General features: G+C 36.4%; 1 protein-coding gene across 1 annotated transcript in view; it reads right to left on the bottom strand.

The window, feature by feature from the left end:
- The window catches only part of hdlbpa (high density lipoprotein binding protein a), a 77,641-nt gene that overhangs the window by 630 nt on the left and 62,277 nt on the right, over positions 1–14,734 (bottom strand). The window contains exons 23-28 of the mRNA XM_062039449.1: positions 12,695–12,829; positions 12,472–12,615; positions 12,212–12,391; positions 7,261–7,377; positions 7,050–7,187; positions 1–305 (exon numbers count right to left, since the gene is read on the bottom strand). The exon at positions 1–305 is cut by the window's left edge and continues 630 nt beyond it. Of these exons, the coding sequence (XP_061895433.1) occupies positions 216–305; positions 7,050–7,187; positions 7,261–7,377; positions 12,212–12,391; positions 12,472–12,615; positions 12,695–12,829 (804 nt within the window). The 3' untranslated portion in view covers positions 1–215. The remainder of the gene's footprint in view (positions 306–7,049; positions 7,188–7,260; positions 7,378–12,211; positions 12,392–12,471; positions 12,616–12,694; positions 12,830–14,734) is intronic.

The raw sequence follows: 14,734 nt of genomic DNA, 5'->3' as shown, positions 1-14,734 counted from the left end.
GAACGCCGACACTTACTTACTTACTTGAGGATGACGCTGAAGAGAAAACAACAACAACAAAAAAAGGCATTTTCAAGTTGAGAGTGAGGCTGGGACAACTGAAGACTTTTGGGGTCAGCGGTCAGTCCTGAGGGAGTCGGGGGGTCGGGGGGTGGGGGGGGGCAGGACCGGGACGGGGGAGGATTGTGTCGAGTTGAGGATGAAGTGGACCGCTTCTAAAACCGCTTGGGCCCCCAAGGAGAGGCCTTGGCTGCCACCGGGGCCCCGAAGCTGGGGAAGTCCTCAGAACTGCTCATGTCCGGGGCCTGCGGGGCGATGGCACATGTTAAATAACGCGTGGTAGCCAATAAAACACCCTTTTAGTCAAGGTATTTACAAAAGTAAACATGCTGTTAGGCTACTAGCAGCTACACGACAGCTAAGTACACAATAGCACACAAGCTAGACATACGTTATAATAATTGAACAACATTGCAGTGTAAAACAGCACATTTGTCATTATAAACAAATAACTATAGTTGCGTGTTACTTACACATACAAAGTCTCCAAGGCAGTTTCAGAAAGTATCCAGTAACAAACGTGTCCGCATCATTCAACGTGATTGAGCAACGTTGCGGTGTAAAACAGCATTTGTGTCATTATAAACAAGTATAAAATTATAGTTGCATATTACTTACACATACAAAGTCTCCAAGGCGGGATCAGAAAGTATCCAGTAACAAATGTGTCCGCATCATTCGACGTAATTGAGCAACGTTGCGGTGTAAAACAGCATTTGTGTCATTATAAACAAGTATAAAATTATAGTTGCATATTACTTACACATACAAAGTCTCCAAGGCGGGATGAGAAAGTATCCAGTAACAAACGTGTCCGCATCATTCAACGTGATTGAGCAACGTTGCGGTGTAAAACAGCACGTTTGTAAATACAAACAAGTACCAAATAATTATAGTTGCATATTACTTACACATACAAAGTCTCCAAGGCAGTATTAGAATGTATCCAGTAACAAACGTGTCCGCATCATTCGACGTAATTGAGCAACGTTGCGGCGTAAAACAGCATTTGTGTCATTATAAACAAGTATAAAATTATAGTTGCATATTACTTACACATACAAAGTCTCCAAGGCGGGATCAGAAATGTATCCAGTAACAAACGTGTCCGCATCATTCGACGTAATTGAGCAACGTTGCGGTGTAAAACAGCATTTGTGTCATTATGAACAAGCATAAAATTATAGTTGCATATTACTTACACATACAAAGTCTCCAAGGCGGGATCAGAAAGTATCCAGTAACAAACGTGTCCGCATCATTCGACGTAATTGAACAACGTTGCGGTGTAAAACAGCACATTTGTCAATACAAACAAGCATTAAATAATTATAGTTGCATATTACTTACACATACAAAGTCTCCAAGGCGGGATCAGAAAGTATTCAGTAACAAACGTGTCCGCATCATTCAACATTATTGGACAACATTGGAGTGTAAAACAGCATTTGTGTCATTATAAACAAGTATCAAATAATTATAGTTGCATATTACTTCCAAATAAAAAGTCTCCAAGGCGGTATCAGAAAGTATCCAGTAACAAACGTGTCTGCATCATTCGACATAATTGAGCAACGTTGCGGTGTGAAACCGCACGTTTGTCAATATAAACAAGTATAACATAATTATAGTTGCATATTACTTACACATAAAGTCTCCAAGGCGGTATCAGAAAGTATCCAGTAACAAACGTGTCCGCATCATTCAACGTAATTGAACAACGTTGCGGTGTAAAACAGCACATTTGTCAATATAAACAAGCATCAAATCATTATAGTTGCATATTACTTACACATACAAAAGTCTCTAAGGCAGTATCAGAAAGTATCCAGTAACAAACGTGCCCGCATCATTCAACATAATTGGACAACATTGCAGTGTAAAACAGCACGTTTGTCAATATAAACAAGTATAACATAATTATAGTTGCATGTTACTTACACATACAAAGTCTCCAAGGCAGTATCAGAAAGTATCCAGTAACAAACGTGTCCGCATCATTTGACGTAATTGAACAACGTTGCGGTGTAAAACAGCACATTTGTCAATACAAGCAAGTCTCAAATAGTCATAGTTGCATATTACTTACACATACAAAGTCTCCAAGGCAGTATTAGGAAGTATCCAGTAACAAACGTGTCCGCATCATTCAACATTGCAGTGTAAAACAGCACATTTGTCAATATAAACAAGCATCAAATCATTATAGTTGCAAATTAATTACACATGCAAAGTCTCCAAGGTGGTATCAAAAAGTATCCAGTAATAAACGTGTCCGCATCATTCGACGTAATTGAGCAACGTTGCGGCGTAAAACAGCATTTGTGTCATTATAAACAAGTATAAAATTATAGTTGCATATTACTTACACATACAAAGTCTCCAAGGCGGGATCAGAAAGTATCCAGTAACAAATGTGTCCGCATCATTCGACGTAATTGAGCAACGTTGCGGTGTAAAACAGCATTTGTGTCATTATAAACAAGTATAAAATTATAGTTGCATATTACTTACACATACAAAGTCTCCAAGGCGGGATGAGAAAGTATCCAGTAACAAACGTGTCCGCATCATTCAACGTGATTGAGCAACGTTGCGGTGTAAAACAGCACGTTTGTAAATACAAACAAGTACCAAATAATTATAGTTGCATATTACTTACACATACAAAGTCTCCAAGGCAGTATTAGAATGTATCCAGTAACAAACGTGTCCGCATCATTCGACGTAATTGAGCAACGTTGCGGCGTAAAACAGCATTTGTGTCATTATAAACAAGTATAAAATTATAGTTGCATATTACTTACACATACAAAGTCTCCAAGGCGGGATCAGAAATGTATCCAGTAACAAACGTGTCCGCATCATTCGACGTAATTGAGCAACGTTGCGGTGTAAAACAGCATTTGTGTCATTATGAACAAGCATAAAATTATAGTTGCATATTACTTACACATACAAAGTCTCCAAGGCGGGATCAGAAAGTATCCAGTAACAAACGTGTCCGCATCATTCGACGTAATTGAACAACGTTGCGGTGTAAAACAGCACATTTGTCAATACAAACAAGCATTAAATAATTATAGTTGCATATTACTTACACATACAAAGTCTCCAAGGCGGGATCAGAAAGTATTCAGTAACAAACGTGTCCGCATCATTCAACATTATTGGACAACATTGGAGTGTAAAACAGCATTTGTGTCATTATAAACAAGTATCAAATAATTATAGTTGCATATTACTTCCAAATAAAAAGTCTCCAAGGCGGTATCAGAAAGTATCCAGTAACAAACGTGTCTGCATCATTCGACATAATTGAGCAACGTTGCGGTGTAAAACCGCACGTTTGTCAATATAAACAAGTATAACATAATTATAGTTGCATATTACTTACACATAAAGTCTCCAAGGCGGTATCAGAAAGTATCCAGTAACAAACGTGTCCGCATCATTCAACGTAATTGAACAACGTTGCGGTGTAAAACAGCACATTTGTCAATATAAACAAGCATCAAATCATTATAGTTGCATATTACTTACACATACAAAAGTCTCTAAGGCAGTATCAGAAAGTATCCAGTAACAAACGTGCCCGCATCATTCAACATAATTGGACAACATTGCAGTGTAAAACAGCACGTTTGTCAATATAAACAAGTATAACATAATTATAGTTGCATATTACTTACACATACAAAGTCTCCAAGGCAGTATCAGAAAGTATCCAGTAACAAACGTGTCCGCATCATTTGACGTAATTGAACAACGTTGCGGTGTAAAACAGCACATTTGTCAATACAAGCAAGTCTCAAATAGTCATAGTTGCATATTACTTACACATACAAAGTCTCCAAGGCAGTATTAGGAAGTATCCAGTAACAAACGTGTCCGCATCATTCAACATTGCAGTGTAAAACAGCACATTTGTCAATATAAACAAGCATCAAATCATTATAGTTGCAAATTAATTACACATGCAAAGTCTCCAAGGTGGTATCAAAAATTATCCAGTAATAAACGTGTCCGCATCATTCGACGTAATTGAACAACGTTGCGGTGTAAAACAGCACATTTGTCAATATAAACAAGCATCAAATCATTATAGTTGCATACTACTTACACATACAAAGTCTCCAAGGCAGTATCAGAAAGTATCCAGTAACAAACGTGTCCGCATCATTCAACGTAATTGAACATTGCAGTGTAAAACAGCACGTTTGTCAATACAAGCAAGTCTCAAATAGTCATAGTTGCATATTATTTACACATACAAAGTATCCAAGGCAGTATTAGAAAGTATCCAGTAACAAACGTGTCCGCATCATTCAATTGAACAACATTGCGGTGTAAAACAGCACATTTGCTAATGTAAGCAAGTATCAAATAATCATAGTTGCATATTACTTACACATACAAAGTCTCCAAGGCGGTATCAGAAAGTATCCAGTAACACACGTGTTCGCATCATTCGACTTACTGCGTCATGAGACACTGACCACTAGGTGTCATTGAAAAACAATTACCACTCCAACTTAGACGGCATAAGTCCATTCCAGACAGTTAATAATAAATAGATTTTTCCATACCTCCTACGTATATAACAATGGGTACCGAACCCGGTACTTTTTCCCACGTTTTGCTATCAACTCCAGCAGCACTGAGAGCAGACTCAGCCATACTATCTTCTAGGTAATGTTGCAAATGACGCTCCAACCTAAGTAGAGTAAGGCTCTACTCCCCCCCCCCAAAAAAAGTGCTAGCTTGATGCTAATACACATTGGCTTTGCTACTGATTAGCGATTTTACATGGCGATTTCAACACCTCCATATTTGTCAATGAAAACTATAACTAAGATGTACATTACAAACAGTCAGTGTGTAATAAGTACAATACTTACAGTATTAACACTTTATAGGGCACAACAAAAGACTAGTTTATGTTGTTTTTACAGTATTAACACTTTATAGGGCACGAGAAAAGACTACTTTATGGTGTGTTTTTACAGTATTAACACTTTATAGGGCACGACAAAAGACTACCGGTAGTTTATGGTGTTTTTACAGTATTAACACTTTATAGGGCACTACAAGACTAGTTTGTTGTTTTTACAGTATTAACACTTTATAGGGCACGAGACAAGACTAGTTTATGGTGTGTTTTTACAGTATTAACACTTTATAGGGCACGACAAAAGACTAGTTTATGTTGTTTTTACAGTATTAACACTTTATAGGGCACGACAAAAGACTAGTTTATGTTGTTTTTACAGTATTAACACTTTATAGGGCACAACAAAAGACTAGTTTATGTTGTTTTTACAGTATTAACACTTTATAGGGCACAACAAAAGACTACTTTATGGTGTGTTTTTACAGTATTAACACTTTACAGGGCACGACAAAAGACTAGTTCATGGTGTGTTTTTACAGTATTAACACTTTATAGGGCACAACAAAAGACTAGTTTATGTTGTGTTTTTACAGTACTAACACTTTACAGGGCACGACAAAAGACTAATTTATGGTGTGTTTTTACAGTATTAACACTTTATAGGGCACGACAAGACTAGCTTATGGTGTTTTTACAGTATTAACACTTTACAGGGCACGACAAAAGACTAATTTATGGTGTGTTTTTACAGTATTAACACTCTATAGGTCACGACAAAAGACTAGTTTATGGTGTTTTTACAGTATTAACACTTTACAGAGCACGACAAAAGACTAATTTATGGTGTGTTTTTACAGTATTAACACTATAGGTCACGACAAAAGACTAGTTTATGGTGTTTTTACAGTATTAACACTTTACAGAGCACGACAAAAGACTAATTTATGGTGTGTTTTTACAGTATTAACACTTTATAGGGCACCACAAAAGACTAGTTCATGGTGTTTTTACAGTATTAACACTTTATAGGGCACCACAAAAGACTAGTTCATGGTGTTTTTACAGTATTAACACTTTATAGGGCACCACAAAAGACTAGTTCATGGTGTTTTTACAGTATTAACACTTTATAGGGCACCACAAAAGACTAGTTCATGGTGTTTTTACAGTATTAACACTTTATAGGGCACGACAAGACTAGTTTGTTGTTTTTACAGTATCAACACTTTATAGGGCACGAGAAAAGACTAGTTTATGTTGTTTTTACAGTATTAATACTTTATAGTGCACAACAAAAGACTAGATCATGGTGTTTTTACAGTATTAACACTTTATAGAGCACGACAAGAGTAGTTTGTTGTTTTTACAGTATTAACACTTTACAGGGCATGACAAAATACTAGTTTATGGTGTGTTTTTACAGTATTAACACTTTAATAGTGCACAACAAAAGACTAGTTTATAGTGTGTTTTTACAGTATTAACACTTTATAGAGCACGACAAGAGTAGTTTGTTGTTTTTACAGTATTAACACTATATAGGGCATGACAAAAGACTAGTTTATGGTGTGTTTTTACAGTATTAACACTTTATAGGGCACGACAAGACTAGTTTGTTGGTTTTACAGTATTAACACTATAGGTCACGACAAAATACTAGTTAATGGTGTGTTTTTACAGTACTAACACTTTATAGGGCATGACAAAAGACTACTTTATGGTGTTTTTACAGTATTAACACTTTATAGGGCATGACAAAAGACTATTTTATGGTGTGTTTGCCGTCTGGACGCCAGGTCTTGGACTTGCGACTATAACTGAGACTTGGATGTGATAATAAAAACTGTCCAGCACTTGTAGTGAGCTCATTTTTAAATGTTGATTTTATCATCAAAAACAATATTTAAATAACAGCAAGGTAGTGAAAAACTAGCTATGAAGGTGTCAAAGCGCTATACAAGTAACCATTGTTCTCTTTTTGACTTCAACTTAAACAATAAAAGTGTGTACGATATTCCTGCTGATATCATAGCGGTATGGACCGATACTCAAGGATCACATAGTGGTATCAGACGTGGGAAAGTTGTCATCTCACCTTCTCGGTGCCCGTGGTCCAGGGAGCCTCCCTCACCACAAAGCCCTTGGACGGTCCGCGATGTTCATCCATGGACGAAGCTCCGCCCCCGGATGACCTCATGTAGGCCTTGCCCTCGTTCTCCACGATGTCCGCCATCTGACAAGAGCGGCGGCGTTAGCGTCACGGTGCCCCTTTATTTGCCTCACCTTCTCTCGCCGCGCTCGCTCACGTATTCTTCCTCCAGGTTGAGGAGGTGGTCGATGGCTTCGTCCACGCACTCGGGACGCCCGGTCACCGTCACCAGGTCGGCGTCCGCAGCTCCGGTCTGAGGAAACCTGAGATCCACCTGCAGACAAGGCGGACGCGGCGTGACTGAAAAACTGAGCGTATTTATTTGATTTCTCTTTTTGTTTTATTATATACAGGATAAAACACATAATGTAATAAAAAAGAGAAATATGATAAACAAATAAGTAAAAAAAAATGTGAAAAACTCAGTATACTAAGTTTTCCCCACATTTTTTTAGATTTATCTATTTATTTGATTTCTCTTTTTGTTTTATTATATACCGGATAAAACACATAATGTAATAAAAAAGAGAAATATGATAAACAAATAAGTAAAAAAAAATGTGAAAAACTCAGTATACTAAGTTTTCCCCACATTTTTTTTTAGATTTATCTATTTATTTTATTTCTCTTTTTGTTTTATTATATACAGGATAAAACACAATGTAATAAAAAAGAGAAATATGATAAACAAATAAGTAAAAAAAAAAGTGGAAAAACTCAGTATACTAAGTTTCCCCCACATTTTTTTTTAGATTTATCTATTTATCTGATTTCTCTTTTTGTTTTATTATATACAGGATAAAACACATAATGTAATAAAAAAGAGAAATATGATAAACAAATAAGTAAAAAAAAAAGTGAAAAACTCAGTATACTAAGTTTTCCCCACATTTTTTTAGATTTATCTATTTATTTGATTTCTCTTTTTGTTTTATTATATACAGGATAAAACACATAATGTAACAAAAAAGAGAAATATGATAAACAAATAAGTTAAAAAAAATGTGAAAAACTCAGTATACTAAGTTTTCCCCACATTTTTTTAGATTTATCTATTTATTTGATTTCTCTTTTTGTTTTATTATATACAGGATAAAACACATAATGTAATAAAAAAGAGAAATATGATAAACAAATAACTAAAACAAAATGTGAAAAACTCAGTATACTAAGTTTTCCCCACATTTTTTTAGATTTATCTATTTATTTGATTTCTCTTTTTGTTTTATTATATACAGGATAAAACACAATGTAATAAAAAACAGAAATATGATAAACAAATAAGTAAAACAAAATGTGAAAAACTCAGTATACTAAGTTTTCCCCACATTTTTTTAGATTTATCTATTTATTTGATTTCTCTTTTTGTTTTATTATATACAGGATAAAACACATAATGTAATAAAAAAGAGAAATATGATAAACAAATAAGTAAAAAAAAAATGTGAAAAACTCAGTATACTAAGTTTCCCCCACATTTTTTTAGATTTATCTATTTATTTGATTTCTCTTTTTGTTTTATTATATACCGGATAAAACACAATGTAATAAAAAAGAGAAATATGATAAACAAATAAGTAAAAAAAAAAATGTGAAAAACTCAGTATACTAAGTTTTCCCCACATTTTTTTTAGATTTATCTATTTATTTGATTTCTCTTTTTGTTTTATTATATACCGGATAAAACACATAATGTAATAAAAAAGAGAAATATGATAAATAAGTTTAAAAAAATGTGAAAAACTCAGTATACTAAGTTTTCCCCACATTTTTTTTAGATTTATCTATTTATTTGATTTCTCTTTTTGTTTTATTATATACAGGATAAAACACATAATGTAATAAAAAAGAGAAATATGATAAACAAATAAGTAAAACAAAATGTGAAAAACTCAGTATACTGTTTTCCACACATTTTTTATATTCATTTATTTTTTCAATTTCTCTTTTTTTCCCGTTATATCATGTTTATTATTTATTATATTTTATATCTTTATTTCTTTTATTTTTTTGTCATCTTAATAAATATCTATCTTTCATTTCTTATGCTAGTTGACAATAATAAAAGGCATTTCTTTTATTTTTTATATTCATTTATTTTTTCAATTTCTCTTTTTTTTCCCGTTATATTATGTTTTATATCTTCATTTCTTTTATTTCTTTGTCATCTTAATAAATATCTATCTTTCATTTCTTATGCTAGTTGACAATAATAAAAGGCATTTCTTTTAAACGTAACATATTCTCTTTATTATTAACATTTTCATCCAGAAAAATGATAGCCAGTAATGTCAAAGTGCAACATCAAACAGCAGAAGTGCAGAAACAATGATCATCGTATAAAAAAGGCAATGATGCAAAAGAGAATGGATTTGTAATCCTGTGTTGGTTTTACATAAAGTTTCAATGTCACTAGTCAATATCACAGTCATTTCCTATTGCGCTTTGAACCAAGATCTGTTAAGCTTTCCTACGCTTTGAGTCAAGCTTTGCTGAGCTTTGTCAGGCTTTGTCACGCTTTGATACGCTCTCGGCGCTTTATTCCAAAGACACTCGCTCTCTGGTAACCGAGCAAAGCAGGAAGTGATCACGTGACACGCCGACAGCCAATCAGGTGACAGTATCAACTATCCCGTTTGGTCGATTCTTTGCATGGAGTGAGAAGAGAAAGTCAAAATGAAGGAATTGTGGATCAAAGAGGAAAAGTCACTTGGACAGTGTGGCACTTTTGGGGATTTTTAAAAAACAGATCAAATTCCGACCAAGGTGCTCATAATCCGTAATACCACAGCACCTTAGCCCCGCTCACCCTTTAGAGCACAGCTGTAACTTCCTGCCACTAAACCTGCAGAGAATAGTCCTTATTCAGGTTTACTTTTTCACACTATTTTCTTACACTTTATTAAGCATTTCTTACATATTCCTTATTTCTTCTGCACCTTCATTTTAATAGCTTATTAAGTTTAAATGTGATTTTTGTCATTTTGTTTACATTGATGTTTCCTTTCTGCCTTGGTCGCTGAGGGGATTTCAAATAAAAAATGTTTACATTTAATATACAGTACAGGCCAACAGCTTGGACACACCTTCTCCTTCAATGTGTTTTCTTTATTTATGACTATTTACATTGTAGATTGTCACATCAAAACTATGTGGAGCTAACAAAAAAAGGTGAAATAACTGAAAACACGTTTTATATTCTAGTTTCAGCATGTGTGATGGTATGGGGGTGTATTAGTGCCCAAGACATGGGTAACTTACACATCTGTGAAGGCACCATTAATGCTGAAAGGTACATACAGCTTTTGGAGCAACATATGTTGCAGTCCAAGCAACGTTACCATGGACGCCCCTGCTTATTTCAGCAAGACAACGCCAAGCCACGTGATTATTTGCAGAAAAAAAAATGGAAGTTTCTCAGTGTGAACATGAAATATCTTTTATTTGCAGTCTATTCAATTGAATATAAGTTGAAAAGGATTTGCAAAAGGTGGCTATTTTGAAGAAACCAGAATATAAAACATGTTTTCAGTTATTTCACCTTTTTTTGTTAACTCCACATTGTCACATCAAAACTATGTGGAGCTAACAAAAAAAGGTGAAATAACTGAAAACATGTTTTATATTCTGGTTTCTTCAAAATAGCCACCCTTTGCTCTGATTACTGCTTTGCATTCTCTCCATGAGCTTCAAGCACACCTGTGGAGTGACAACTTTTTTAGGTGACTACCTCTTGAAGCTCATGGAGAGAATGCAGAGAGTGTGCAAAGCAGTAATCAGAGCAAAGGGTGGCTATTTTGAAGAAACTAGGATATAAAACATGTTTTCAGTTATTTCATCTTTTTTTGTTAACTCCACATAGTCACATCCAAACTATGTGGAGCTAACAAAAAAAGGTGAAATAACTGAAAACATGTTTTGTATTCTAGTTTTTTCAAAATAGCCACCCTTTGCTCTGATTACTGCTTTGCACACTCTTGGCATTCTCTTCATGAGCTTCAAGCACACCTGTGGAGTGAGAACTTTTTCAGGTGACTACCTCTTGAAGCTCATGGAGAGAATGCCGAGAGTGTGCAAAGCAGTAATCAGAGCACAGGGTGGCTATTTTGAAGAAACTAGAATATAAAACATGTTTTCAGTTATTTCATCTTTTTTTGTTAACTCCACATTGTCACATCAAAACTATGAAGAGTTAACAAAAAAAGGTGAAATTAATTTATATTTTAGTTTCTTCAAAATAGCCATGTTTTCAGTTATTTCACCTTTTTTTGTTAACTCCACATAGTTTTGATGTGACAATCTACAATGTAAATACCGTATTTTTCGGACTATAAGTCACTGTTTTTTTTCATAGTTTTGGCCAATGAGCAAACACATTGTACCATTAGCACACTGGAGTGATAGTTGCTGGAAATGGGCCTCTATACACCTATGTAGATATTGCACCAAAAAGCAGACATTTGCAGCTAGAATAGTCATTTAGCACATTAGCAATGTATAGAGTGTATTTCTTTAAAGTTAAGACTAGTTTAAAGTTATCTTCATTGAAAAGTACAGTGCTTTTCCTTCAAAAATAAGGACATTTCAATGTGACCCCAAACTTTTGAACGGTAGTGTATGTCAAAGTGGAATATTTAATGTGAAGTAAATGTAGCCTTGAATAGGTCAATAATTCATAATGACATTGATTTTGATTCATTATTATTATTTTTTAAAGAAAGAAACTTCCTGCATGGCAGCTTTGTGTTATTAGAGTAAATAATGCAACATTTTCTTGTTACATTTCACCTGTTTGCTCTTTTATACCACTTTTTATGTTTTTTATTTTTTTTCCATCGTATTTTTAGAATGTGCCGTGGCCATGGGGCCGTTAAAAAATTACCTGCGGGCCGCAAATGGCCCCCGGGCCGCACTTTGGACACCCCTGAAGTACATCATATTGAGACACTTGTGATTTAGGGCTATATAAATAAACATTGATTGATTGCTTACTTACTTACTGTTTTATTTTAATTAGGGCCCAATAAGCCCAAATAGCAAAGAGAAATAAAAAAAAAGCATGTAAACAAACCGCTTGGAACTTAAGAGGTCAAAGTCAACAAACACACCTTAAAGTCATCCATGATCCTGCGGATGCCCTTGCCCTTGGCGCCGATGATGCGCGCGTGGACTCTGCTGTTCAGAGTGATGTCCTCGGAGATCATCTCCTCCAGCTCGTCCACGATGGCCTGGATGGCGTCACGAGCAGCTATGGCTTTGTGCTCATACCCTGTAATGGTAATCTGATCCTGCGGCCAGGGGGGGGGGGGTAAAAAAAAAAAAACGTCAACGCCAACGAACGTTCCTTCGGAGATCATGACGTTAATACCTGGTTGTCGTCGTTCTTCTCCGGCAACAGGATGTTGACATCGTGCTCGGTGCGGATGTTTGTGATGATGGCACCTTTGCGGCCGATGATTTTGGGGTGATATTTGGGGTCCACAGTGATGGTCAGTTTAAAGCTCTTGAGTGCCTGCAGAGGGGAGTTAAGATGGTTCTCACAGCTCTGACACCACCGACAAGGAGCCTTGCAAGGTGCAGGAGACACCCACCCTTTCCTCCTGCTCCACCTGCAGCTCTTTGACGCGCTCCAACAGTCCTTCTCTGGCACGGTCCAGGTGGTTGGCCAGGCCGGTGACGGCGATCTTATCAGACTGCTGCTCAGGAGCAGGCACTTGAATATTTACCTGGAGGGAAAAGCTCACCTTAGAGCGGAGCTGGGCAACCATTTGGACTCGGAGGGGTCACATTGAGAAAAAAAATTGTGCCTGGGGGGCCAAGGTGTATGTGTGTATTAGGTTTGTACTAGGGATGTCCGATAATGGCTTTTTGCCGATATCCGATATTGTCCAACTCTTAATTACCGATTCTGATATCAAGCGATACCGATATATACAGTCGTGGAATTAACATATTATGCCTAATTTTGTTGTGATGCCCCGCTGGATGCATTAAACCAGTGGTCCCCAACCTTTTTGTAGCTGCGGACAGGTCGACGCTTAAAAATTTGTCCCACGGACCGGGGGGTGGGGGGGTTTCTTAAAGAAATACAATCATGTGTGCTTAAGGACTGTATCCCTGCAGACTGTATTGATCTATATTGATATATAATGTATATATTGTGTTTTTATGTTGATTTAATTTTAAAAATATATATATATATATATTTTTTTTTTTAATTTCTTGTGCGGCCCGGTACCAATCGGTCCGGTGGTTGGGGACCACTGCATTAAACAATGTAACAAGGTTTTCCAAAATAAATCAACTCGTTATTGAAAAAAAAACAGCCAACATGGCACTGCCATATTTATTATTGAAGTCACAAAGTGCATTATTTTTTTGAACATGCCTCAAAACAGCAGCTTGGAATTTGGGACATGCTCTCCCTGAGAGAGCATGAGGTTGAGGTTGAGGTGGGGGGGGTACCGGGGGGTGTATATTGTAGCGTCCCGGAAGAGTTAGTGCTGCAAGGGCTTCTGGGTATTTGTTCTGTTGTGTTACGGTGCGGATGTTCTCCCGAATTGCGTTTGTCATTCTTGTTTGGTGTGGGTTCACAGTGTGGCGCATATTTGTAACAGTGTTAAAGTTGTTAATACGGTCACCCTCAGTGTGACCTGTATGGCTGTTGACCAAGTATGCCTTGCATTCCCTTGTGTGTGTGTGAAAAGCCGGAGATATTATGTGATTGGGCCGGCACGCAAAGGCAGTGCCTTTAAGGTTTATTGGCGCTCTGTACTTCTCCCTACGTCCGTGTACACAGCCGCCTTTAAAAAAGTCATATATTTTACTTTTTGGAACAGATATTGATAATTTAGAAACAGATACCGATAATTTCCGATATAACATTTTAAAGCATTTATCGGCCGATAATATCGGCAGACCGATATTATCGGACATCCCTAGTTTGAACTAGTATAGTACTGCGATACTACTGAATCATATTCGGTACAATACCGCCTCTAAAAAGCACCGGTCAATTGCTGTTTTTTACGAGCAGAGGAGCATGTTCGGCAGCACGCACGCACTGAGTACTTACAAGCAGACACAGTGTGTAGACAGAAAAGGGAGAATGGACGCAATTTGGTGTAAAAAGTAAAGATAAAGGTGAAGTTATAACACTGAAACACCCTCAGGAAGAGGTACTTTAAGACATGCCTAGCTAGTTAGCGGCTAACGTTCATCCACAGTGTTTTAGCTACTTCTAAATCACTAATCCTGGCCTCCATGGCGACAAATAAAGTACATTTCTTACAAGTAGCATTATCACTGCAGGACGAGGAATAGCTAAACATGCTTCACTACACACCGTAGGAGGATACAATAGCTCACCACCGTCACAATGTAAACAAACTCCATGGGTGGTTCTACACCTGACATCCACTGTAATGATACCAAGTACAAGAGCGTATCTAGTCAATACTACTATGATTACATCGATATTTTTTATCATGACAGCGCTGTGTCAAAAAGTAGCAAACATGGTGAGATCCCAAACTTCTAGTAGACATGGGTGCTCTTTTATTCACTCACTCATCCGTGTCACCTTTCACTAGTTAAGGAATTGGAATGCACTTTGCATGTTTTTGTTGTTG

Source organism: Entelurus aequoreus, linkage group LG27 (assembly GCF_033978785.1).
Source record: "Entelurus aequoreus isolate RoL-2023_Sb linkage group LG27, RoL_Eaeq_v1.1, whole genome shotgun sequence".
In the NCBI taxonomy this organism is placed as follows: Eukaryota; Metazoa; Chordata; class Actinopteri; order Syngnathiformes; family Syngnathidae; genus Entelurus; species Entelurus aequoreus.
The sequence above is the reverse complement of the archived record's forward strand: the minus strand, read 5'-3'. Positions and strand labels throughout refer to the sequence as shown.